We start from the raw sequence: 27328 nt of genomic DNA, 5'->3' as shown, positions 1-27328 counted from the left end.
GAGAGCTTTCTGGAGATGTCCCTGGAGGATTTCCGCTCCATCCCCATACACGTTAACAGACTTTTCCAGTAGCTGTAGAGGATTGGGGCCAAAAAAAACCTGATGAGGTTCAACAAGGATAAGTGCAGAGTCCTGCACTTAGGACGGAAGAATCCCATGCACTGCTACAGACTAGGGACCGAATGGCTAGGTAGCAGTTCTGCAGAAAAGGACCTAGGGGTCACAGTGGACGAAAAGCTGGATATGAGTCAACAGTGTGCTCTTGTTGCCAAGAAGGCTAACGGCATTTTGGGCTGTATAAGTAGGGGCATTGCCAGCAGATCGAGGAACGTGATCGTTCCCCTTTATTCGACATTGGTGAGGCCTCATCTGGAATACTGTGTCCAATTTTGGGCCCCACACTACAAGAAGGATGTGGAAAAATTGGAAAGAGTCCAGCGGAGGGCAACAAAAATGATTAGGGGTCTGGAGCACATGACTTATGAGGAGAGGCTGAGGGAACTGGGATTGTTTAGTCTCCAGAAGAGAAGAATGAGGGGGGATTTGATAGCAGCCTTCAACTACCTGAAGGGAGGTTCCAAAGAGGATGGAGTTCGGCTGTTCTCAGTGGTGGCAGATGACAGAACAAGGAGCAATGGTCTCAAGTTGCAGTGGGGGAGGTCCAGGTTGGATATTAGGAAACACTATTTCACTAGGAGGGTGGTGAAGCACTGGAATGCGTTACCTAGGGAGGTGGTGGAGTCTCCTTCCTTGGAGGTTTTTAAGGCCCGGCTTGACAAAGCCCTGGCTGGGATGATTTAGTTGGGAATTGGTCCTGCTTTGAGCAGGGGGTTGGACTAGATGACCTCTTGAGGTCCCTTCCAACCCTGATATTCTATGATTCTATGATTCTATGTACTGGCCGCAATTGCCAGGGCAAATTAATCATTAATCATTAAACACGCTTGCTTTTAAACCATGTGTAATATTTACAAAGGTACACTCACCAGAGGTCCCCTGTGTGCCCTCAGGGTCTGGGAGCACACCTTGGGTGAGTTCGGGGGTTACTGGTTCCAGGTCCAGGGTGATAAACATATCCTGGCTGTTGGGGAAACCGGTTTCTCCGCTTCCTTGCTGCTGTGAGCTATCTACACTATCTTCATCCTCATCTTCCTCGTACCCCGAACCCGCTTCCCTGTTGCGTGTTTCTCCATTGACGGAGTCATAGCACACGGTTGGGGTAGTGGTGGCTGCACCCCCTAGGATTGCATGCAGCTCCGCGTAGAAGCGGCATGTTTGCGGCTCTGCCCCGGACCTTCCGTTTGCCTCTCTGGCTTTGTGGTAGGCTTGCCTTAGCTCCTTAATTTTCACGCGGCACTGCTGTTGTGGCCTCTGTCCTTCATGGCCTTTGAGACCTTTTCTAATATTTTGCCATTTCGTTTACTGCTACGGAGTTCAGCTAGCACTGATTCATCTCCCCATATGGCGAGCAGATCCCGTACCTCCCGTTCGGTCCATGCTGGAGCTCTTTTGCGATCCTGGGACTCCATCATGGTTACCTGTGCTGATGAGCTCTGCGTGGTCACCTGTGCTCTCCACGCTGAGCAAACAGGAAATGAAATTCAAACGTTCGCGGGGCTTTTCCTGTCTACCTGGTCAGTGCATCTGAGTTGAGAGTGCTGTCCAGAGCGGTCACAATGAAGCACTGTGGGATAGCTCCCGGAGGCCAATAACGTCGAATTCCGTCCACACTACCCCAATTCTGACCCGCAAAGGCCGATTTTAGCGCTAATCCCCTCGTCGGAGGTGGAGTAAAGAAACCGGTTTAAAGGGCCCTTTAAGTGAAAAAAAAGGGCTTCGTCGTGTGAACGTGTCCAGGCTTAATTCGAATTAACGCTGCTAAATTCGACCTAAACTCGTAGTGTAGACCAGGCCTATCTTTCTGCAAGAAACTCAGCTGACTGGCTAGGAGCATATGGTGCAACAGTGAAAGACACAGCAGTTGAAAAAGTGAAGACCTCTCTCACTGCATTCAAAAAATTTGCATACAGGGGGAAAAAACTGGGCAGGCAGGGAGTGGCTGTTGTGCCCCCCTCCGCCCCGTGAGAGACCAGCACCGGGTGTTATGACGGGAGGGGGGCAGGAGCTGGAGGTGCTGGGAGTAAAAGCTTGGAGCCAGCTGCGTGCAGGAGGGTCCCGGAGAGGCGCCGTCTGTGAGGGAACCGCACTGAGCCTGCAGGCAGATGGGGCAAGGGCCAGCTCTGTGCGGCAGCCCTGAGCCGGTGTGTGCAGGGGGGAAGGGCAGGAAAGGAGCCAGCTGTGCCTGGGAGGTGGGGGACAGGTGATCAAAGTGTTCCATTTTGATATTATTGGAATAAAAAGTTGACTACTTGTTTTGAAACATTTTTTTGTTTTGAAATTTACTTTAGTTTATATTTTAATAATTTAAAACAACAAGGTCACACTGCTGACTCATATCCAGCTTCTCGTCCACTATAATCCCCAGGTCCTTTTCTGCAGAGCTGCTGCTTAGCAGGTCGGTCCCCAGCCTGTAGCGGTGCATGGGATTCTTCCTTCCTAAGTGCAGGACTCTGCACTTGTCCTTGTTGAACTTCATCAGATTTCTTTTGGCCCAATCCTCCAATTTGTCTAGGTCACACCGGACCCTATCCCTACCCTCCAGCGCATCTACCTCTCAGTAGCTCAGTAACTTGCATACAGCTTGTAACAAAGGGACCCAGTGGCAGTTCACCCCTGGTAACAGCCCTGTCTCTCCCCACAGGATGCTGCCGCTCACGGACTGGGTCCTGGAGCTGCTGAGCATGGAGCAGACCCCCTTCCGTGCCTACACCGTCTCTGCCCTGCTCCTTGCCCTGCTGGCCCTGCTCTTCCGCACCCTCCTGCAGCTCGGGAGCTCCTGGCACCGCTACTATGTGAACTGCCAGCGGCTGCGCTGCTTCCCGGAGCCCCCGCGTCGCAACTGGCTGCTGGGGCACTTGGGGATGGTAGGTGTCATGTCACGTGGGGGTGGGGAGGGGGATGAGTGTCTTCTCTCCCCTCTTACCCCTTGCTGCCACTGAGACATGGCTGGATCCCTGCTGGCAGGAGTGACCCTTGCCCACCCCAAGGGAGGGGCTGGTGGACTAGCCCCCGAGAGGGCTGGGGGCAGGTGACCCAGCTGGTTCAGGCCTCTCCCTCCCTCCCAGGTGAAGGGCTTTGGTCCCAGCCAGTGCTGGCCAGGGGACCATGGCCTGGCAGGTCGCTCAGGGAGTCGTGCCCATCCATCAGACACGTGGGAATGGGGCTGGGACCGAGCAGGGGTAGGAGACGAGGGCCCTGGGACAGCTCCACCGGGTTCTCAGCACACGCCCCGTCTGGCACCAGAGTGAGCAGCGTCTGAACTCAGTCAGATTTCCTGACCCAACGAGGAGGGCCTGAGCTGGAGGCAGAGGCATCGACCACACTGCTGCTCCCATCCTGCCGTGGATGCTGGCTGCTGGCTCTAATGCACCCCCGATACAGCAGGGCTCTGGGCTCCATCTCTGGCACTGGATGGGGCAGGAGTGGTGGGGCAGCTGGGACTCTGGCCCACATGCAGAGTGGGGGGGGGTGAATGGCCCCCTTCCCACCCAGTGCCCTGCACTCAAATGCTACGTTCTCCAGGCAGGGCCCGAGGCTGAGCGTGGGATGTGCGCTGGTGGGTGGCCCTGGGCTCCGGTGCCCAGACACTTGCCCAGTGGCAGGGGGCTCTAAGGGAACCAAGCCATAGAAGCCTCTCTGCTCACCACTGGCCCCTGACATGCTCCCTGGCCCAGCCCTGTGCCAGCCCTGCCAGCCAGCTGCATCCCAATGGCTCTGCCTGCGTTGGTGGTGAGTGGCCCCGGGGCCTGTTCGGTCGCCTTTGCTGTGGAGCAGGGAGGGTTATAAAGCCCCTGGTGGGATGGCCCCACCTGGTGTAGCTGTGGCAACGGCATAGCAAATCACCATGTGCTGTGATATCAGGCATTGCAGGAACTCTGCCCCTCAGAGCACAGAGGGACCTAGGGGACCCAACTGGCTGCTTGGAGTGAGACATGTTTTCCCCAGAGCAGCCGCCAGGCAAGTGTGGGGAGATAGGGAGTGGAGAGGCTGGTGGAGTGGCTCACGGTGAAGGCTGCAGCAGAACCTCATGGAGAGGCGGGGCAGTCGGCCTCGGACCACGTAAGGTGCCTCCCCCCGCACCCTCCCCAGGCTGGGAGGTAAAACTCTGCAGATAAACTTTTGAACTCTGGTGCTGCACTGACCAGGGACAGAGACTTTTGGGTGATTTTTTGGGGTTGCTGGACTCAAGACCCTGAGGGGAAAAGGACACTGCCAAACTTACTTGGGGGTGCGTCTTTTGCTCATGGTTTCTGTTATGAATCCTGTTTGTGGTGTTTCCCCAACATAACGCCACATTGTTTCCCTCCTTTATTAAAATGATTTTGCTACACTCAGACTCCGTGCTTGCGAGAGGGGAAGTATTGCCTCTTAGAGGCCCCCAGGGGGTGGTATGTAATTGTCCCAGGTCACTGGGTGGGGGCTCGAGACGGTTTTGCCTTGTGTTATTGAAACGGAACCCCTAGATCCTGAACCCGGCCCTTGTTGCTGCCAACTCAGATGGGCAGAAGGGTTACACCTGTATTAACTCTGCCCCGTTCCTCTTGCAGTTCATACCTGGTGAGGAGGGGCTGAGCTTGGTGTCCCAAACAGTGGCTACGTTCTCCCAGGCCTTTGTGACATGGATGGGGCCCTTCCTACCAGTCCTGTGCCTGGTGCACCCTGATTACCTCAAGCCGATCACAACAGCCTCAGGTACGCTGGCTCCTGGGGGTGGTGGTGAGACTCTGAGGGTATGTCTGCACAGCACGTACACACCCGTGGCTGGCCCGTGTCAGCTGGCTCGGGCTGTGGGGCTGTTACACTTCAGTGTAGATATTCTGGCTGGGGCTGGAGCCTGGCCTCTAGCCCGTCCCCTGGGGAACCTATGTAGGACTGGCCCCAGCAGTCTGTTCTCCAGGGCCCTGGCCAGGCTAGCTGTGAACATCTCACGGGACAGGGCTCCCAGCCAGTCCCTTACCCCAGTGTGACATCATGCTGGTATGAAGGTTTTCCTGATCTTCCCCAGGGCAGGGCTGGGAGCCAGTCACCTGCAGCCCTGCAGAGCAGCCCGACCAGAGCCCTGGGGAAGGCACCAGAGGGGACAATCTGCCTGGGAAGCTAATGGGCGTCTCCCAGCAATTGGTCCTCAGAGTTTGCGCTGTCCAGCCTGGATCTCACTCTGCTCCAGGTTGACCTGCCACTTGGCTGCTCTCCCCTGGGTTCTGCACTGCGTGGGCCCAGCAGCCTCTTCTGGCCTTGACAGCTGGGATTGGGTTACTGTAGAGAGGGTTCCAGGGGGCCCAGAGCTGAATGCAGGGTGGGTCGGGCCAGGAGGGACCGTTCTGCTCCTCTAATCTGACTGCCCGTGTCACACAAGCCAGAGACCCTCCCCAGAGCTCCCTGCAGCCTGCCCCAAGCTCCAGGCTGTGCTGGAGGGAGCGTTACAAAGGGACAGCCCATCTCCATGTAAAGACTCCCAGGGATGGCAAAGCCCCTGCGTCCCTGGGCCAGCTGTTCCCAGGGCTCATTCCCGTCCCTGTCAAACACTTGCACTGCGTTGCCAGTCTGAGTTCGTTCCTGCTGGATCTCACTCAGCCGCTGTCTGCTGGATGGCAGAGCCCTCTGCTGCCAGGCGTCCCTGCCCAGGGAGGGGCTGGTAGCTGGGATCTAGGCACCTCTTTCCCTGCTCTTGAAGAAATTAAATCCATTGGGCTCCTGTAGCCTCCCCCGGAGAGGCAGGTTTTCCAGAGCTTGAGTTGTTCTGGTGGCTCCTCCCGGACCCCTCCCCCGCTGTCACTGTGCTATTTGAGGTGGGGGCACAGTGGAGGGAGGGACTACTGCCTCCCTGCTCCATTGTGGGACAGCTCTGCCCCAGACGCTTTAGTCTGTCTCTGGGGCCGTGCTGCATTGGAAACCCCGTCGGACGGGCTGGGCTCTGCAGCTCTACAGAATCCCCGTCCTCCCGGGCAGTTCTGGATCCCCCCAGAGGATGGGCTGCCTTAGTCCAGCTTCTCCAGCTCCCTTGATGTGACTGCTCTTGCTGCAGGCCAGTGTCTGCACCAGCTCACCCTGGGCGAAGGCCGTCAACGTGCTCTGTGCAGGGAGGCAGGGAATAAAATGGGGCCATGTAGCTGTGTGGGCCAGGTGTTCGTGGGGGTCTTCCTTGTGCCCTGGTTTGTGCTGATTCCTGTTTGGCTCTTGAGAGATTGTCATTTGCTGCTTTGGGAAGTCTAGCCCAGCCAGGCCCTGCTACCCTCTGGATCCAGGGGCACCCAGAAGCTGCCTGCTGCCATAAGGGGATGGGGCTGAGTCCAGCGATGCCCCTGGGACCCATTGGGGAGGGGGGGCAAGGAGTGCAGGAGCAGGCAGAGCGCCTCCAGGGGCTGCAGACTGCAGCTCCCTGGCAGCTACTGCTCCCCCTTTGGAAGAGGGGAGATGGTGCCCCTGTGGTATAGCCACCCCCCACACCCAGTGCTGCCAGGGAGCCATGGACAAGCCCTCACCCCACCAGAGCCACTGAGCCGTAGCAGCTCCTCTCCTGGGCACAGGGAGCACAGACTGGCTGTCTCCTGCATGAAGAGCCAATGGTCCATAGCCGGGACTGAGCTCTCAGCTCCAGCAGTGCTGTGCCCGGGGCTCCTGGGAACAACAGGAGCAGAGACCCGGCCATGCAGGGCAGGCCTAAGGCAGCACCCAGCGGGAGCTGCTGCACAGCAAAGACCCTTCCAGCCCGGGCAGGCTGGTGGCTCAGGACAGTCTGGGCAGCAGGGCCAAGGGCACTGCCTGGCTGAACTCCTCAGGGGCGGGAAGCAGAGCCACCTCCCCACTGGGGACTTGTGTCATCATTGGTCTTGCATGAGCAGCTGGGCCCCGTGGGGGGGGGAGACACGCACACACTCCAGAGGCAGGGTAGTGATGGCCAGCAACGATCAGTGACATGGGGAGCCCGTGCTGGCCCTGTCCCCTCCCTGCCGCCCAGGGAGAGTGGCCCCTGCCAGGGCCGGTTGCCCAGTGCGCTGGTGTCTCTCGTAGTGCCAATCACCCGGGTGCTGAGAGGAGTCAGCGGGTGCAGCAGAGGGTGAGGGTTCTGTGCAGCTACCCCCGCCCACCAGCGCAGGCCCCTCTCTGGTGAGCGAGTTGCTGGGGCTGTGCGCTGCAGGGGGACATGCAATGAGCTGGAGCCAGACTCCGAAGGAGTCCAGCCCCTGGCCTGGTTGGTGCTCCCTGGCCTGGGGGCTCCTGCTCCAGCCTCTCCTGCCCCCTTGCGGAGGCGACATCTCTGTTCCTGTTAACGTGCTGCTGCCACTCTTTCCAGTTAGCCCTGCTCCAAGTGGCGCCTGGGCCCGCAGGGCCAAGAGCACGTGGAGCTAAGCTGGGGCCTGTTTGCTCATCCCTGAACTGCTGCCCATCCCAGCGGCTAGGGGCTGTGCCCAGGGACCCAGTTCAGTTTGCTGGAACTTTGTGAACAATCCCGTTGCTGATGCAGCAGCAGGAACAGAGTCCAGCTCCCTCCCCCAGTGCCGGGCTGGCTTGGCAGGACACGGAGGGGGGAGGTCTGGCTTTAGTCCTCAAAGCCAGCGGCTGGGTCTGAGCGGTGAGTTACTCCCTGGAGCAGAGCTGTATGTCACTGTGCCAGGACAGGGGTGCTTCGGGGCTCAGGAGCCCTCAGCACTCAGTGTCCTGCTCAGCTCAGCTGGATGGCAGAGAAGCGCAGGGCGGGGGTGCAGTGCCGGGGCTGTGTGAATGCACGTAGCTAGTTCATGCCAGGGCAGAGGGCTCATGCACGCTGCCCACTGAGGCCCTGGGTTCAGCTCTGCACAGAGAATGGCTGGGAGCCCCAAGTGGCCCCATCCAACCTACTGCCAGGTGAGGGCAGTCTGCCAGTCTCCCCTCCCCCATTAGAAATGAAGCGGGAGGCACTCTGAGAACAGCCAGCAGTGGGTCTGCCCGGGGAGCTGCTGCTCCTGCAGTGGGCTGAGTCGGGCGCTGGGCCCAGCATGTCGCCCTGGCCAGAGACGTGGCCAGAGTCCCGGCTGGCCCGTGGCTAACCCATGGCTCCTCGTTGTAGGGTCAGAACACGGAGGAGGGGATGCAGTGCGTAGACGAGCTCGTCGGGTGCTACGGCCACTCCTGCCTTTGGTGGTTTGGCCCCTGGTTTCCCATTCTGCGGCTCTTCCACCCAGAGGCTGTTAAACCCGTACTGCTGGAGTCAGGTAGTGAGGGTGGCCCCAGCACCAGGAGTTTGTGTGTCCGTCCGTCCATCCGACTGTCCTGGGGCTAGCAGGGGGTTGGATTCCCAGCAGGCGCCTGCAGCTATCTGTGTTGTGTGTGCTGCACCCGGCATGATGGGACCTCTGAGGACATGGGCCCAGTGGTGACAGGGCAGCTACTCCCTAAAAAAGCCCCCGGCCAGGAGGACCAGCCCTGCTCCATAGGGCTGAGGAGGAGGCTGCCTGGCTGTCGGGGCTGGGGAACGGCTCAGGTCTCGGGCTGAGCTCAGCTCGTCATGTGGCTGTCCATTGGGCTGCTTGTCTGGCTGGGTGCTGCCAACCCAGGGTCCTTAGTGAGGGGAGGGGTTAGGGGAGAGGCTGTAGCCAGCCCCTAGTGTCCTGAGAGGAGCATGTCCCCCTGGCTGCCGGCTGGAGCTGCCGTCAGCCTCTGGGCCAGTCACTCATGGGAACAAAGGTTGATTGCAGCCCTGCCAATGACCCTGGCTGCTGGGGCTGGTAGTAGGTGAGTGAGGTCAGCCCAGTGGGTCTGATAGCATCCAGCCAGCTCAGGGACCACCCTCCACTGCTACCCTCCATCTGTCAGACCATGGTTCCGAAGGGGTGTGGGGTGAAGGGGACAATGAGGGAGGTGGTCCAGGGGAGAAACAGGTCAGGGGGACTCATAAGGACCAAATGGCCAGTGTTCTTGGGGGGCCTATGGGAAGAAGCAGAGAGTGTGGGGCAGATACTGTTGTGGGGGTGCATGGCCGTGAGACGAGTGGGATGTTGGGAGGGGGGAATCTGCAGACAGGGGGTGGCCCTGGGGCTAGTGGTGCAGGGGCGGGTAGTTTCTGGCTGACCCAGGGAGAGGAGCAGCTGCAGCCAGCTCAGTCTGAGGGAACTGGGCCTGCCGAACCACCTTCACCCGTCCCCCGTGCCGCCCACCCGAGCGCCAGCCATTCACACAGCCCTGTGAGGCGGGGAGTCACTGAGGCCCAGAGAGGGCCGGGGACTCATGCAGCGAGTCCATGGAAGAGAAGGAATAGAACCCAGGAGTCCTGGCTCCCAGCCCTCTTCAGGCCCTGCTGTAGCCATAGGATCCCACCCCACTCCTAGAGCCGGGGATTACAACTAATAAATAGGGAGTCTTAAAGATGCCAAGCTCTGTATTGTGAAGGCCCCACGTGACTGCCGAGCTCCCGCGGTCCGTGGGTCGCAGGCACTGCCCCAGGTGCAGTGTCTGTCACTCCGCAGGCCCGGCCCAGGCTGCGGATGCTGCTTGCGCCCCGTGTCCTGCCTGTCCGTGACTCGCTCAGAGCAGAGCCTGCTCTGCGTGAGGGGCCTGGTGGCTCAGCGCCTGGTCCCTGTCGTGTGGCTCCTTCACCCTGTTCAATGAGCCTGTCCTGCTGCCCCAGCAGCTGCCCTCCTGGCTGCTAGGGAGGAGCCTGGAGCAGGGTGTCCAGCAGGGCTCTGCCTTGTCTGACGGGGGCTCCTTTCACAGGAGGATGCTCCAACACTCCTTAGGAAACAGCCTGTGGAGCAGGCAGGTGCTGGACAGACCCACGTTCTTGCGGCTGCCCCTTTCATAGATTCATAGACTCTAGGACTGGAAGGGACCTGGAGAGGTCATCGAGTCCAGTCCCCTGCCCTCATGGCGGGACCAAATACTGTCTAGACCATCCCTGATAGGCATTTATCTAACCTACTCTTAAATATCTCCAGAGATGGAGATTCCACAACCTCCCTAGGCAATTTATTCCAGTGTTTAACCACCATGACAGTTAGGAACTTTTTCCTAATGTCCAACCTAAACCTCCCTTGCTGCAGTTTAAGCCCATTGCTTCTTGTTCTATCCTTCGAGGCTAAGATGAACAAGTTTTCTCCCACCTCCTTATGACACCCTGTCTAGGCTGCTTCCCCACTCTGAACTTTAGGATACAGATGTGGGGGCCTGCATGAAAACTTCTAAGCTTAACTACTGTGGCAAAGTACCTCCTTCTCCTCAGCAGGCTCAGTCCTTTTTAGCCTTGGAGACCCAGGCTTGGGCAAAGCAAAACCCTGTAGGTAGCACAGGGGCTGGCTATTCCTTCCCTCAGTCAGTCCCTTGTGCTTGTTTGTCTTCCCTTCTGGGGACAGAGTGCAGCCTTCCTTGCTGGAAGGGTTCAGAGCCTTGCTGCTCCTAACTTACTGGCAGCTTCCCTGGTCCTGGTCCTGGTTCTGGTTCTGGTTCTGGTTTTCTCTCTCTCTCTCTCTCTCTCTCCCCCTTCCATGCCGGGGAGGGTTTAAAAAGGTCCCAAGCAGTTGGAGCCAGCTGAACCTAATTAGTTCCCTAGTAACCCCTTGCCCAGCTGAACCTTATTTCCCCATGGTTCTCTCTCTTCCGTGGCTTGGGAGAGGCCTTTTTAACCCCCTGGGACTGATTACTACCCCCCCCCCCCTTTGTAGCTATTTGTCCTGGGTTTGCCACACTACCAGCTTAGATCTGGTCCGCTGCCACCACTCCCAATGTGCTAATTCCCTTCCCTTCTCTCAAGGGTAGCCTTGAGAGACTCTTCACCAATTCCCTGGTGAATACAGATCCAAACCCCTTGGATCTTAAAACAAGGAGAAATTAACCATCCCCCTCCTTTCTCCCACCAACTCCTGGTGGATCAAGATCCAACCCCCTTGGATCTAAAAACAAGGAAAATCAATCAGGTTCTTAAAAAGAAGGCTTTTAATTAAAGAAAAAGGTAAAAATCATCTCTGTAAAATCAGGATGGAAAATAACTTTACAGGGCAATCAAACTTAAAGAGCCCAGAGGACCCCCCCTCTAGCCTTAGGTTCAAAGTTACAGCAAACAGAGATAAACACTCTAGCAAAAAGGTACATTTACAAGTTGAGAAAATAAAGATAAAATTAACACGCCTTGCCTGGCTGTTTACTTACAAGTTTGAAATATGAGAGACTTGTTCAGAAAGATTTGGAGAGCATGGATTGATGTCTGGTCCCTCTCAGTCCCAAGAGCAAACAACCACCAAAACAAAGAGCACAAACAAAAGCCTTCCCCTCACCAAGATTTGAAAGTATCTTGTCCCCTTATTGGTCCTTTGGGTCAGGTGTCAGCCAGGTTACCTGAGCTTCTTAACCCTTTACAGGTAAAAGGATTTTGGAGTCTCTGGCCAGGAGGGATTTTATAGTATTGTACACAGGAGGGCTGTTACCCTTCCCTTTATAGTTATGACACGCCCCCCAAATCACAGATAGTGTTGGACAGCCGGTTGCAGACTGGCTGTGATTTCTTCCTGGAGCTCTAGGAGAAAACAGAGTTAATAAGGCCTGGTCCACACTAACCCCCACTTCAGACTAAGGTACGCAAATTCAGCTAAGTTAATAACGTAGCTGAATTCGAAGTACCTTAGTCCGAACTTACCGCGGGTCCAGACGCTGCAGGCAGGCTCCCCTGTCGATGCCGCGTACTCCTCTCGCTGAGCTGGAGTACCGGCGTCGACGGCAAGCACTTCCGGGATCGATCCGGGATCGATTTATCGTGTCTAGACAAGATGCGATAAATCGATCCCAGAAGATCGATCGCTTACATCCGGACCAGGAAGTAAGTATAGACGTACCCTTAGACACATGCACCTTTAGACATACTACTGATTATATAAAAACTAACAATATGTTCCACATTCCAAGAACAATGTTTAACCAGTTGATTCTGGGAAACTTTCCCGGGAGAGTGCATCAGCCACTTTGTTAGAAGCTCCTGAAATGTGTTGTATTTCAAAATCAAAATCTTGGAGAGCTAACTTCACCGAAGAAGTTTTTTGTTATTCCCCTTGGCGGTATGAAGCCACTGTAGCGCAGCATGGTCTTTTTGTAGTTGGAAATGCCGTCCCCAAACGTATGGGCGTAGCTTTTCCAGCGCGTACACAATGGTGTAGCATTCCTTTTCGCTGATTGACCAGTGGCTTTCCCTCTCAGACAGTTTCTTGCTGAGAAACACGACAGGATGGAATTCTTGATCAGGTCCTTCCTGCATTAAAACTGCTCCCACGCCCCGCTCGGACGCATCTGTGGTTACTAGGAACGGTTTGTCAAAGTCTGGGGCCCTTAGCACAGAGTCAGAAATGAGTGTCGCCTTAAGCTGGTTAAAGGCCTTTTGACACTCATCAGTCCACTGAACTGCATTTGGCTGTTTCTTTCTGGTTAGGTCTGTCAGCGGGGCGGCGATTTGGCTGTAGTGTGGTACAAATCGCCTATAATATCCGGCCAAGCCTAAGAAGGATTGGACCTGTTTCTTTGACTTTGGAACCAGCCACTTTTGGATAGCATCCACTTTGGCCTGTAGGGGATTTATAGTTCCTTGACCCACCTGGTGCCCCAGGTAAGTCACTCTGTTTTGGCCTATTTGACACTTTTTAGCCTTAACAGTTAGTCCTGCCTGCCTGATGCGCTCGAAGACTTTTTCCAGGTGCTCCAGGTGTTCTGCCCATGAATCAGAAAAAATGGCCACATCATCGAGGTAGGCAACTGCAGATTCTCCCAATCCTGCTAGGAGACCATCTACAAGTCTTTCGAAGATGGCGGGTGCATTTCGCAGCCCGAAAGGGAGTACATTGAATTCATACACCCCTGCCTGGGTGACAAAGGCTGACCTTTTCCTTGGCGGGTTCATCTAGTGGTACTTGCCAGTACCCCTTGGTTAAGTCTAAAGTAGAGATGAATTGGGCATGTCCCAATTTCTCCAATAGCTCATCTGTGCGTGGCATTGGATAGTTGTCAGGACGAGTTACAGCATTTAGCTTACGGTAGTCCACGCAAAACCGTATTTCCCCATCTGGTTTGGGAACTAGAACCACTAGAGATGCCTATGCACTCTTAGAGGGGCGGATTATACCCATCTGTAGCATGTCCTGGATCTCCCTTTTTATAGCAGTTTGGGCATGAGGTGACTCCCGGTAGGGTGGGGTTCTAATTGGGTAAGCATTACCTGTGTCAATGGAGTGGTATGCCCGTTCGGTCAGTCCTGGAGTGGCTGAGAACATTGGCGCAAAGCTAGTGCACAGCTCCTTGATCTGCTGTCGCTGCAGACGTCCAAGGGTCGTGGAGAGGTTCACCTCTTCCACGCCACCGTCACTTTTTCCTTCGTAGTAGACACCTTCAGGCCACTCCGCGTCATCTGTTTCCTGGGCTGTAAACTGGAAAACCTTTAATTCTCTGGAATAAAAGGGTTTAAGAGAATTAACATGGTATACCTTAGGCTTTATGTTGGAGGTGGGGGATGCTATGAGATAGTTAACAGCGCCTAGGCGCTCCTGGACCGTGATTGGTCCTTCCCACGACGCTTCCATTTTATGGGCCTGGAGCGCCTTTAAGACCATGACTTGGTCTCCTACTTTGAAGGACCATTCTCTGGAATGTTTATCATACCAGGCCTTTTGCTCTTCCTGAGCATCCTTTAGGTTTTCTTTAGCAAGGGCTAAAGAGTGTCGGAGGGTGCTTTGTAGGTTGCTTACAAAGTCTAGAATGTTAGTTCCTGGAGAAGGCGTAAACCCCTCCCATTGCTGCTTCACCAACTGTAATGGCCCCTTAACCTCGCGGCCATACACAAGTTCAAATGGTGAAAACCCTAAACTGGGATGTGGTTCAGCCCTGTAGGCAAAAAGCAACTGCTGCAACACTAGGTCCCAATCATTGGGGTTTTCATTTACGAATTTACGTATCATGGCCCCCAAAGTTCCATTAAACCTCTCCACCAGGCCATTGGTTTGATGGTGGTAAGGGGTGGCAACCAAGTGATTCACCCCATGAGATTCTCACAGGTTTTTCATGGTCCCTGCCAGGAAATTAGTTCCCGAATCTGTAAGGATGTCGGAGGGCCAACCTACCCTGGCAAAAATGTCTGCTAATGCCTGGCACACAGTTTTAGCCCTGGTGTTGCTTAAGGGTACTGCTTCCGGCCATCAGGTAGCAAAATCCATGAAAGTCAGTATGTACTGCTTTCCTCTGGGTGTCTTCTTTGGGAAAGGACCCAGAATATCCACAGCTACTCGCTGAAATGGGACCTCAATTATGGGTAGTGGCTGGAGAGGGGCTTTGACCTGGTCTTGGGGCTTTCCCACTCGTTGGCACACCTCACAAGACCGGACATAATTAGCAACGTCCTTGCCCATTCCCTCCCAGTGGAAGGACTTCCCCAACCGGTCTTTGGTTCTGTTCACCCCAGAATGGCCACTGGGATGATCATGGGCTAAGCTCAAGAGCTTTACCCGATACTTAGTGGGAACTACCAACTGTCTTTGAGGATGCCAGTCTTCCTGGTGCCCACCAGAAAGAGTCTCCTTGTATAAAAGTCCTTGTTCTACCACAAACCGGGATCGGTTAGAAGAGCTGAGAGGCAGTGGGGTGCTCCGTGCCGCCGCCCAAGCTTTCTGAAGGCTGTCATCTGCTTCCTGCTCGGCCTGGAACTGTTCCCTTGATGCTGGAGACATCAGTTCCTCCTTGGACCGTGGACTTGGGCTTGGTCCCTCTGGAAGCAATGCAGGTGCTGGGGCTGTTTCCGTTGACTGTGAACCGCTGTCCGCTGGTGCACTATGTTGTATTTCAGGCTCTGGCTGAGCCACTTGGGTAGGGTTATCTGCTGCTTCTGCCAGTTCAGGCTCGCTGGTGCCCTCTGGAGTTGGAGTTGTAGACGGGTTTGCAAACGCTGTACTCAGTGCTGGCAATGGTTCTGGCGCTGGTTGCGTTGCCAGTTCCGGTTCTGGGACTGGCTTTGGCTGGGTCTCTGGGATTGGATACACTACGGCTGTTGCAGTCATTGGCAGGGGATCCGGTTCCACCACCTTTGTCTGGGTCTCTGGTAACACAGACGGGGCCCTGGTGGACGGCTCAGGAACAAGGATGGGGGTGAAAGCTTGCTTAGCCTGGCTGCGGGTGACTATTCCCACCCTCTTGGCTAGCTTCACATGGTTGGTCAAGTCTTCCCCCAGCAGCATGGGGATGGGATAATTGTCATAGACTGCAAAAGTCCACATTCCTGACCAGCCCTTGTACTGGACATGTAACTTGGCTGTAGGCAAGGTTACAGAGTGTGACATGAAGGGTTGAATTGTCACCGGAGCCTCCGGGTTGATGAGTTTGGGGTCCACTAGGGACTGGTGGATAGTTGACACTTGTGCCCCAGTGTCCCTCCATGCAATAACCTTCTTTCCGCCCACTCTCAAGGTTTCCCTTCGCTCCGAGGGTATGAGAGAGGCATCTGGGCCTGGGGATCTTTCGTGTGATTGTGGTGTAATGAACTGTAATCGGTTGGGGTTCTTGGGGCAATGGGCCTTTATATGTCCCAGTTCATTACATTTAAAACATCGCCCTGCTAAAGTATCACTGGGGCGATGTTGGTTGGTGGAGACTGGTGTGGTGGGGTGAGAAGGCGTCTGGGGTTTCCCTTGGGATGTAGGTGGGGCCTTGGGTTGTCCCCGGTGGTAAGGTTTTGTTTCGGGTTGCCCCTTCTGATATTCGCTCCAACTGCTACTAGTTTTTTTCTTTTCTGTCACCTCCACCCATTTGGCTCCAATCTCCCCCGCCTCGGTTACAGTTTTGGGCTTCCCATCTAGGATGTACCTTTCTATTTCCTCAGGAACACCCTCTAAAAACTGCTCCATTTGCAATAGGAAGGGCAACTCTTCCATAGATTTAACATTTGCTCCTGATATCCAGGCATCCCAATTTTTCCCAATGTGGTAGGCATGTCGGGTAAATGACACATCAGGTTTCCACCTTAGGGCTCTGAACCGCCGACGGGCATGCTCAGGTGTTAGCCCCATTCTGATTCTGGTCTTGTTTTTAAAAAGTTCATAACTGTTCATGTGTTCCTTAGGCATTTCAGCCGCCACCTCTGCTAAGGGTCCACTGAGCTGCGGCCTCAGCTCTACCATGTACTGGGTTGGAGTGATGCTGTACCCAAGGCAGGCCCTTTCAAAATTTTCTAAGAAGGCCTCAGTATCATCGCCTGCCTTGTAGGTGGGGAATTTTCTGGGATGGGAAGTGGTACCTGGAGAGGGGTTGCTAGGATTGGCTGGTATATCCGGCCTAGCCCGTGCTAATTCCAGTTCATGCTTCCTCTCTCTTTCTCTCTCCTCCATCTCTTTTTCTTTTTGCTCCATAGCTCTCTTGTGGGCCTCCTCTTTGGCTTTCTCTTCTCTTTCTCTCTCCTCCATCTCTTTTTCTTTCAGCTCCATCTCTTTTTCTTTTTGCTCCATAGCTCTCTTGTGGGCCTCCTCTTTGGCTTTCTCTTCTCTTTCAGTAGCTGCTTTCTCGAGTTCTTTTAATTGGAGCAGTCTCTGATGTTTCCTTTCATTTTCTTCTGCTTCTAGTCTGACCAGTTCTAGTTTGTTAGCTACTTCACTGGTACTCATTTTCCTGTTTTCTTGTGCTGGGTCACACCCCCTCTGCAGTTCACTGAAACTGGGATACACTCAGCTCAGGCTGCTCACGTAACAGAGACTTTCTAACTAGCTATCCCCGAGAGGTAGAAAGAAAAAAAAACAATTGAGCTTGTAAATTCCTTTTGCCAGCTGTTTGCTCACTGCTTGAACCCTTCTCTTAACAAAGACCCTTGTTAAAAAAACTTAACACCTCTGTCTTCAGGCAAGGAGAGATCAGATATGAATCTACCTTCAGCTCTGCTTTCCAAGCAGCTAGAAAGGAGGAAAAAAAATCTTACTGGCTTTTGGTTTAAAATGATCCCACCGCTCTGCCACCATGTCAAGGCTGCTTCCCCACTCTGAACTTTAGGGTACAGATGTGGGGGCCTGCATGAAAACTTCTAAGCTTAACTACCAGCTTAGATCTGGTCCGCTGCCACCACTCCCAATATGCTAATTCCCTTCCCTGGGTAGCCTTGAGAGACTCTTCACCAATTCCCTGGTGAATACAGATCCAAACCCCTTGGATCTTAAAACAAGGAGAAATTAACCATCTCCCCTCCTTTCTCCCACCAACTCCTGGTGGATCAATATCCAACCCCCTTGGATCTTAAAACAAGGAGAAATTAACCATCCCCCCTCCTTTCTCCCACCAACTCCTGGTGGATCAAGATCCAACCCCCTTGGATCTAAAAACAAGGAAAATCAATCAGGTTCTTAAAAAGAAGGCTTTTAATTAAAGAAAAAGGTAAAAATCATCTCTGTAAAATCAGGATGGAAAATAACTTTACAGGGCAATCAAACTTAAAGAGCCCAGAGGACCCCCCTCTAGCCTTAGGTTCAAAGTTACAGCAAACAGAGATAAACACTCTAGCAAAAAGGTACATTTACAAGTTGAGAAAATGAAGATAAAACTAACACGCCTTGCCTGGCTGTTTACTTACAAGTTTGAAATATGAGAGACTTGTTCAGAAAGATTTGGAGAGCATGGATTGATGTCTGGTCCCCCTCAGTGCCAAGAGCAAACAACCACCAAAACAAAGAGCACAAACAAAAGCCTTCCCCCCACCAAGATTTGAAAGTATCTTGTCCCCTTATTGGTCCTTTGGGTCAGGTGTCAGCCAGGTTACCTGAGCTTCTTAACCCTTTACAGGTAAAAGGATTTTGGAGTCTCTGGCCAGGAGGGATTTTATAGTATTGTACACAGGAGGGCTGTTACCCTTCCCTTTATAGTTATGACACACCCTTTTAGATACCTGAAGACTGCTATCATGTCCCCTCTCAGTCTTCTCTTTTCCAAACTAAACAAACCCAATTCTTTCAGCCTTCCTTCATAGGTCATGTTCTCTAGACCTTTAATCATTCTTGTTGGTCTTCTCTGGACCCTCTCCAATTTCTCCACATCTTTCTTGAAATGCGGTGCCCAGAACTGGACACAATACTCCAGTTGAGGCCTAACCAGCGCAGAGTAGAGCGGAAGAATGACTTCTTGTGTCTTGCTCACAACACACCTGTTAATGCATCCCAGAATCATGTTTGCTTTTTTTGCAACAGCATCACACTGTTGACTCATATTTAGCTTGTGGTCCACTATAACCCCTAGATCCCTTTCTGCCGTACTCCTTCCTAGACAGTCTCTTCCCATTCTGTATGTGTGAAACTGATTGTTCCTTCCTAAGTGAAATACTTTGCATTTGTCTTTATTAAACTTCATCCTGTTTACCTCAGACCATTTCTCCAATTTGTCCAAATCATTTTGAATTTTGACCCTATCCTCCAAAGCAGTTGCAATCCCTCCCAGTTTGGTATCATCTGCAAACTTAATAAGTGTACTTTCTATGCCAATATCTAAGTCGTTGATGAAGATATTGAACAGAGCCGGTCCCAAAACAGACCCCTGCGGAACCCCACTCGTTATACCTTTCCAGACTAATAAGTGCTGCAGCTCCAGCCGGGGCTCTGATATCAGTAGCCCTGCACTCCTTCCCTGTGTCCTGTACCGTATATGTGTGTGTGAGCGCTGGCACCGGGGTGCACCCCAATACCACCCCCCATACTGTGTGTGTCTAAGTGCTAACGCTGGGGTGCGCCCATCTCTGCCCCCCTGTGCCACGAGTGTCTCTCAGCACTAAACCCCGGGTGTGCCCCATCTCTGCCCCCTCGAGCCATGTGTGTGTCTCAGCACTAACCCCCGGGTGTGCCCCGTCTCTGGTCTCCCCCACAGCTGCCATCGCTCCCAAGGACTACGTGTCCTACAGCTTCCTGAAGCCCTGGCTGGGTGAGTGTGCTTTCTTCTGGGCTTGGATCTTGTGCTTGGTGTCATGGGGCCCGGACCCCAGGGGACGGGCTTGTGGGGAAAGGAGGGTGTGACATTCCCCTCTGGTGCTATCCGGACCAGTGATCTGCTAGGTCACTCCAATCCTTGACTCTGGGAGCCAGCCTTACCCTGCTCTGCTGTGAGAACCCCCACTCCTGAGCTCTTCATGAACAGCCTCTGGCATGTAACTGCTCCTTGGACTGTGCAACCGAATGACACTAGCCAATATTTCCGGTCCCAGACACAAACCTAGGAACCTCCATCTTGCAGTCTCCAGTTATGCCCGCTGGAGGCTGCCAGCTTATATGAGTTTGTCAATCTAACAAAGAAATTGATATGTACCAGGCTTGTTATCCCAAGGGGAGTCTCCGACATGCTTCAACCAAACGCACTGCTTCAGGTAGAATAAACAAACAGATTTATTAACTACAAAGATAGATTTTAAGTGATTTATAAGTCAAAGCATAACAAGTTGGATTTGGTCCAATGAAATAAAAACAAAACACATTCTAAGCTGCTCTTAACACTTTCAATGTCCTTACAAACTTAGATGCTTCTCACCACAGGCTGTCTGGTTGCCCTATGTAGGTGGAAGAGAGAGGAAGAGCATGGCAAACGTCTCTGCTTTTTATCATGTTCTTTCTTCCCTCTTGGCTATGCCGCACCCATTCAGGGTCAGGTGAGCATTAGCTCATCACAGTCCCTAACTGACCAAGGGAAGGGGGGTGACTCACCAAAGTTCCCTCACCAAAGGCTCGTAAGCAAAGTAAGCTGTCATGGGATAAGATGGAAGGTCCTTTCTGGATCAGTAAAAAGCAACAGAGAGTCCTGTGGCACCTTTAAGACTAACAGATGTATTGGAGCATAAGCTTTCGTGGGTGAATACCCACTTCGTCAGACGCATGCAAGCATGGAAAAGGTTCATAAAAGGGCAACAAAAATTACTAGGGGTTTGGAACAGCTTCCATATGAGGAAAGATTAAAAAGACTGGGAGTTTTCAGCTTGGAAAAGAGACGACTAAGGGGGTATGGCCACTGTTGGCAGACAGGACACTGGGCTGGATGGACCATTGTGCTGACCCAGTCTGTCCGTTCTTATGTCGGTGTGGAGCTGGAGCTACTCATGCCATAGCCGTGAGCACCAGCACATGGTTTTGCACAGGATCACACACACACCTTGATATGCGCATGCACCTCTCTGCACATACTACCACCCACCTGCACGTATACACACGCATTCACTTGCATGTTCATGCCCACATGTGCCCCACAAACACACACATACCCACACGCATGCACCTGCATCTTCACTCACACCCCCACCCACACTCCTTGCACGCATTGCACACACGTGCACACTCTCGTGTCTGCCCGACATGCACCAGGGAGGTTGGTTCTCGCTGAGCACCCCAGCTGGCTATGATTCAGGGGACTGCTGGGGGCCTGGGCTACGGGATCTCTGCCATGGCTGCCAGGCTCTGAACTGAGTGCCTGTCATCTCAGGGGACGGTTTGCTGCTGAGCAATGGTGCGAAATGGGTGCGGCACCGGCGCATGCTGACGCCAGCCTTCCACTTCGACATCCTGAAGCCCTACATGAAGATCTTCAACCAGAGCACTGACATCATGCATGTGAGTACCTCCCCTCCCCCCACTGCACCAAATCCGTGCCTGTGCCTCTGGCCCCTCCCATGGCATATACTGCCCTGGCACCCGCCAGCCTGCCCATGTACCCTCCCCCCATGGCACACACTGCCCTGGCACCCTGCCACCCCCCAGCCTGCCCAGGACCCTCCCCCCACAGCACACACTGCCCTGGCACCCTGCTACCCCCAGCCTGCCCGTGACCCTCCCCCCATGGCACACACTGCCATGCCACCCCCCAGCCTGCCCATGTACCCTCCCCCCATGGCACACACTGCCCTGGCACCCCCAGCCTGCCTTTGACCCTCCCCCCATGGCACACGCTGCACTAATGCCCTCCTCCCGTGGCATATGCTGCACCAGCAACCTGCCCTCCCCCCTGCCTCCCCCACACCCAATGGAATACGCTGCACCATCACTATGCTGTGCCCCTGGCCCTGCACCCCCCCTCACCCCAGGGCATATACTGAACCGATACCCTGCCCACCCGCCCGCCTGCCCACTCCTCTTCCACCTGCCACTACCCCATGCCCAGCCCTGTCACTGCACCAGTCCACTAACCTCCTCCCCTGTCTGCTTGCCTGTCTCTGACGCTGGCCCACCCGCATTGCGTGGGCACTGGGCTCTGCAGGGCTGTCCCTGCGGGTGGCTGTGCGGCTCTCACGGGCACTGTTCTCCCACAGGCCAATTGGCGCCAGCTGGTGGCGTCAGGCTCCACCTCCCTGGACATGTTTGGACAGGTCAGCCTCATGACCCTGGACAGTCTGCAGAAATGCATCTTCAGCTACAACAGCAACTGCCAGGAGTGAGTGACACGGGGGCAGCTCCTCCAGCTGACCCGAGGGTGGGAGCCTCCGCACTGGGGGGAGGTCAGAGTGGGGAGAATGGGCTGCAGGGTCCCTTCCTTCCTGGCCTGGCCCCAGCGAGCCCGTGCGGATTCACGGAATGGGTCCCTGAACTGGAGATCCCAGGGTGGGGAGGGTGTTACTGCAGGCCTGGGCAGGGACTCTCCAGTGGGGGGTCTGGAGGTGACTGGGTGGGGGTTGCTGTAGTGGCTGCACCAGGCCCTGGTCAGCACTGGGAGTGGAGCTCCTCAGCTCACTGGGCAGAGGCTGGTGCTTGGTGCTTCCACTCGCTGGTTCTGTCTACTAACACCTGTGGGGCCGGCATGGCTGTGCTGTGCTTCTCTTGGGGGATGATCCTGCTGTCGCATGCATCTCGCTGCCAGGAAGCTTGATAAGTTTATGGAGGGGATGGTTTGATGGGATAACGTGATTTTAGTCAATATGTCAATAACATGCCATCGCAGGTAATTAGTAACAATGGTCAATGAGGGTCTGGCTGGGGAATCTTGCCCGCATGCTCGGGGTTCTGCTGATCGCCATATTTGGGGTCGGGAAGGAATTTTCCTCCAGGGTAGATTGGCAGAGGCCCTGGAGGTTTTTCGCCTTCCTCCGCAGCATGGGGCAGGGGTCACTTACTGGAGGATTCTCTGCAACTTGAAGTCTTTAAATCATGATTTGGGGACTTCAACAGCTGAGTCAAGGGAGAGAATTATTCCAGGAGTGGGTGGGTCAGCTTTTGTGGCCTGCATCATGCGGGAGGTCAGACTAGATGATCATAATGGTCCCTTCTGACCTTAAAATCTATGAGTCTATAAGCTCCTCACCTCAGTCCCGTCCCCCCAGAACCCTCCTGCCCCCAGTTTATACATGTACTGCAGGGCCCTCATCTGCAGCTTGTACCTGTTTTACTGCACATTAGTGTAGACGGGCCCCGGGCTGGCTGCGGGACCTGCTGGTGCAGACAGGCCCTGGGCTGGCTGCGGGACGTGCCGGTGCAGACGGGCCCCGGGCTGGCTGCGGGACCTGCTGGTGCAGACAGGCCCCGGGCTGGCTGCGGGACGTGCCGGTGCAGACGGGCCCTGGGCTGGCTGAGGAACGTGCTGGGAGCCCAGCATTTCTGCCCATAGCGTGTGAGTTCAGAGTGGACCCCATTGCCAGAAACAGGACTGAGCGCTGGGCTGGAGCCTCACCTGGCAGCGACGGGTGAACTGGCTGGTTTCCTGGCAGGCAGGGAGTCAGTTCCCATCTCTGCCACAATGAGGTGACCCGTGACCCTGAGGAGCCCAGGCTGGACTTGCTCACACCAGGATGTCCCGACCCATCAGCCTGCCCTGGGGAGGAGTCCGAGATCGGCTCCTGCCAAACCCATGTTCATTCTGTCCAGCTGATGGGGAGGGGCACTTCTCCATCCCTGACAGGCCCAGCTGTGCCCTGAACCCCACCTGTCACCCACAGGCACCCGCTGAATGACCAATTTCCCATGCCCCGCTGCCATCGCTGCCCCATGGGGATGGGGCCCCCTGACACCCCAGAGTCCGCGGTACACCCAGGGAACAGGCTGCGCTAGCCTGGGGGCTCCTTGGAGCCTGCCTGGGCCATGCTGCCCCTCCCCCCTCGTGTCTGGGGCTCTTTATGGTCCCTGTGACTGGGGTTCCAGGGGAGCCAACTGAGGTCACTCAATTGGGGTGAACTGCAAAGAATGGGGCAGACAAGCCCCCAAGCTGGTGGATATTCCAATACTTAGATTTACCAAGTCAGCGCAAAACAGCTTCTGTTATAGCTCACTGGTTACGCAGAAGTCAACAACACAGTTCCCTTAAAGCAGCCCAGCCCCAGGCCTCCACCCAGACACCCAAGTCAAATATGATGAGGATCAATGAAAATCTTATTCATCATATAACAGAAAAGGTTCTACCAATCCCAAAGGATCGGACACGTTACCTCCCGGGTTAATGAATATTCCAGATCTTACCCAAATCCACCCTTCCAGCCAATTCTTATTCACTAAAGTCAAATTTATTCAAATAGAAAAGAGAGAATTGGTTAAAAGACCAGTATACATACAGACATGAGTATCATTCTTGAGGTTCAGATTTATAGCAGAGATGTTGAGCTTTGTAGACGCAAAGAGTTCTTTTGGCAATAGTCCATAGGTTATAGTCCAATGTTTATATTCAGGGCGGTCCTGTCAGACCTGGGATCTCAGTCCTTGTGACTTAGGCTTCCCCCGCATGAAGCCTCAAGCAGATCTGAGATAAACAGGCTCAGGACCCAAGGGTCTTTGATACAACTCCAGGCCTTCTTGGACAGGTCCGAGTCCTTAGGCCAACAACAGGCAATCAGGGCCACTTTGAAGTAGGTCCATCACCAGTAATTAGCTACATGAATTAACATAAGGCAGGTTTCAGAGTAGCAGCCATGTTAGTCTGTAGCACAAAGAACAGGAGTACTTATGACACCTTAGAGACTAACATTTATTTGAGCATAAGCTTTTGTGGGCTAAAGCCCACTTCATCAGATGCATGGAGTGGAAAATACAGGAGGAAGATATATATATATATATATATATATATATACAGAGAACATGAAAAAATGAGTGTTGCCATACCAACTCTAATGAGACTAATCGATTAAGGTGGGCTATTATCAGCAGGAGAAAAAAAACTTTTGTAGTGATAATCAGGATGGCCCATTTCCAACAGTTGACAAGAAGGTGTGAGTAACAGTAGGGGGGAAATTAGCATGGGGAAATAGTTATTAGTTTGTGTAATGACTCATCCACTCCCAGTCTTTATTCAAACCTAATTTAATGGTGTTCAATTTGCAAATTAATTCTAGTTCTGCAGTTTCCCGTTGGAGTCTGTTTTTGAAGTTTTTTATTGAATAATTACGACTTTTAGGTCTGTAATTGAGTGACCAGGGAGGTTGAAGTGTTCTCCGACTGGTTTTTGAATGTTATAATTCTTGACGTCTGATTTGTGTCCATTTATTCTTTTGCGTAGAGACTGTCCGGTTTGGCCAATGTTAGTCTCATTAGAGTTGGTAGGGCAACACCCATTTTTTCATGTTCTCTGTAGATAGATAGATAACTATATCTTCCTACTGTATTTTCCACTGCATGCATCTGATGAAGTGGGCTTTAGCCCACGAAAGCTTATGCTCAAATAAATATGTTAGTCTCTAAGGTGCCACAAGTACTCCTCGTTCTTTTAATATAAGGTAGTTGCTTGTTTTTCCAGCATTCACAGATGATTTGCTATACATTTCAAAGAGAGAGGAATACAGCGATATCCTGCATTTGCAATTTATTTAAATGCTAAGATGTTCTTTTGATCTCTGAATTAACAGAATACAGCATAGACAGGGACTGTTTGATTACATTGTTGACCTCTATCAATAAATACGTAAATACACAAAACCACAAACATTATCTCCCCATATGATTTTAAGGACTGAATTTGAGTCATTTATCCTGCAGGATGCTTAACCCTTTCCACAGCAGAAGCCAGAGACACCCGAGCTCAGTCCCCTCCCCGCCGGCCGGCCCGGAGATCCTGTGGCTGGGAGATCACATGATCGCTCTGTTGCGAGGCCCAGCCCCCCGGGATCCCCCAGCTCTGATCAGGCCCCCCCCCCGACCTGTCAGTCACATGCTGGCCTGTTCTGTTGCAGGATGCCCAGTGACTACATCGTGGCCATCCTGGAGCTCAGTTCCCTGGTGGTGCGACGCCAGCACCGCCTGCTCCTGCACTGGGACTTCCTGTACTACCTGACGCATGATGGGCGGCGCTTCCGGCGCGCCTGCGACACCGTGCACCGCTTCACAGCCGACGTGGTGCAGCGGCGCCACCAGGCCCTGAGCCGCCTGGGCAGGGAGGCCTGGCTCAAATCCAAGCAGGGCAAGACGGTGGACTTCATTGACATCCTGCTCCTGGCCAAGGTAACGTGGTGGGGGGCCTGCCCCATGGGGGTGGGGAGGTGTCACGGAGTCCCCGGGCAATGCTTTGGAACTGCTCCCCACAAAGCCAGTCAGGACTTTGGGGAGTCTCCTCTCCCATGGAGCAGACTGCCTTCAGGGCAAGAAGCTCACATGGCTTCACCTCCTGGATCTGCCCTTGGAGCATTCAGCATATGCCCCTCCGTGCGCTTCCCACAGCGAGTCCACCCAGGCGGGGTCCTGGGGAAGCCAGAGGGTCCTGCACGCACCCACACTTCGCAGTCAGACGTGACTCTCAGCCAGCCAGTAAAACAGAGGTTTATTACATGACAGGAACACGGTCTAAAACAGAGCTTGTAGGTACAGCGAACCGGACCCCTCGGCTGGGTCCATTCTGAGGTCCCGCGAGCCAGACACCCCCATCTGCCCTCACTCCTAGTCCCCAGCCAGCTCCAAACTGAAACCCCCTCCAGCCCCTCCTTCTCTGGGCTTTGTCTCTTTCCCTGGCCAGGAGGTCACCTGATCTCTTTGTTCACCTTTAGCTATTTCCTTGCAGGGGGGAAGGGCCCTGGCCATTTGTTGCCAGGGAGACAGAGTGTCAGTGATTTATGCACACTGGCCTTTATCCCACCACCTAGAGACTTAAGAAATGCATAGGGGAAACTGAGGCACCCACACAGTATTCAGAGGAAACATTAAGAACAGTCCCACTTCGTTACATCTCTCCTCCCTTCGAGACTGAACTGGGCGAGGTCACTTTAGCCAGTGACCTGGGGAAGTTCGAACCCACCAACGTTCCCATGGATGCCCCATCATCTCTCCCATTCCTTGGTGGGAGTTACACCAGGACATTCCAGTTTCAGGCCCTCCTGTGGGTCTGTTGTGCTTGATGGCACTTTCAGGCTGCATGTGGAAAGGTTTATGCGGCCCGTGCCCTTTTGCCACCCCAATACCCCTGGGGTTTAAACTGGGATTGGGTCTTTTCCCAGCGCTCCAGTTTGGAGGGCTGCAATTCGGGCTCTCTTGGTTAAAAGCCCCCATCTTGACCTTGGCCACCCTCTGAACAGGTGTCTCTGTCCCCAGCAGCTTGGCCTCAGCCCTTTGCATTTGACACCGTCACGTCAGAGGAGAGTGGTCAGTAAACACACTAAAGCGCCGCCCAAATAGATACAGCTGCAGCTTTTTAAGGGCCTGCACCATGGCCAGGCATTTCTTCTCTGAGGCCGCATAGTTCTGCTCCCGGGGCAGCAGTTTCTTGCTCAGGTACCCGATGGGTTGTCTCCCCCCCTCAGCATCGGCTTGCATCAGCATCGTGCCCAGCCCTGCGTCTGAGGCGTCGGTGAACACTGCAAAAGGCTTGGCAAAGTCTGGGTTTACCAGATTTACCGGGCCCTGGATTAGAGTCTCCTTCAGTATACAGAGAGCCCTCTGGCACTGCTCGGTCCAGACCACCTCGTCTGGCTTACCCCCTCACATAGCTCAGGGATGGGGGCAGCTAGGGGGCTAACGTATGGTACCAACCTCTGGTAGCACCCCGCCATCCTGATAAAGGCCTGGACTTGTTTCTTGGTCTGGGGAATGGGCCAATCTCTGATCATCTCCACTTTGCACTTTTTGGCTTTTACCATCAGTCCTGCCTCCTTGAGGCAGCCCAGCACCCTCTTCACCTGGGACACACGTTCCTCCCAGGTCTGGCTAAAGACACACCTGTCATTGATGTATGCCAGGGCCAAGTTCTCCATCCCCCTCAGCTTGCCTAGAATCTCCCCAGGCCTAGGCATGGGGTAGGCATCGGACACGGTGATGGCTTTAAGCTTCCGATAGTCCCCACAAAACCAGATCATCCTGGCTTCCTTGGGGACCAGCCC

General features: G+C 54.0%; 1 protein-coding gene and 1 pseudogene across 1 annotated transcript in view; one reads left to right on the top strand and one right to left on the bottom strand.

Moving 5' to 3' along the window:
• Window positions 1-27328, bottom strand: part of LOC135891988 (adhesion G protein-coupled receptor E2-like) — a 1091233-nt pseudogene that overhangs the window by 230903 nt on the left and 833002 nt on the right.
• Window positions 2763-27328, top strand: part of LOC135891907 (ultra-long-chain fatty acid omega-hydroxylase-like) — a 66920-nt gene continuing 42354 nt past the window's right edge. The window contains exons 1-6 of the mRNA XM_065419597.1: window positions 2763-2984; window positions 4668-4812; window positions 18943-18996; window positions 20539-20666; window positions 21362-21483; window positions 25196-25463. Of these exons, the coding sequence (XP_065275669.1) occupies window positions 2763-2984; window positions 4668-4812; window positions 18943-18996; window positions 20539-20666; window positions 21362-21483; window positions 25196-25463 (939 nt within the window). The remainder of the gene's footprint in view (window positions 2985-4667; window positions 4813-18942; window positions 18997-20538; window positions 20667-21361; window positions 21484-25195; window positions 25464-27328) is intronic.

This window comes from Emys orbicularis, chromosome 19, assembly GCF_028017835.1.
Source record: "Emys orbicularis isolate rEmyOrb1 chromosome 19, rEmyOrb1.hap1, whole genome shotgun sequence".
Classification (NCBI taxonomy): Eukaryota; Metazoa; Chordata; order Testudines; family Emydidae; genus Emys; species Emys orbicularis.
Note: the sequence above shows the minus strand (reverse complement) of the source record. Positions and strands in the feature narration are given on the sequence as shown.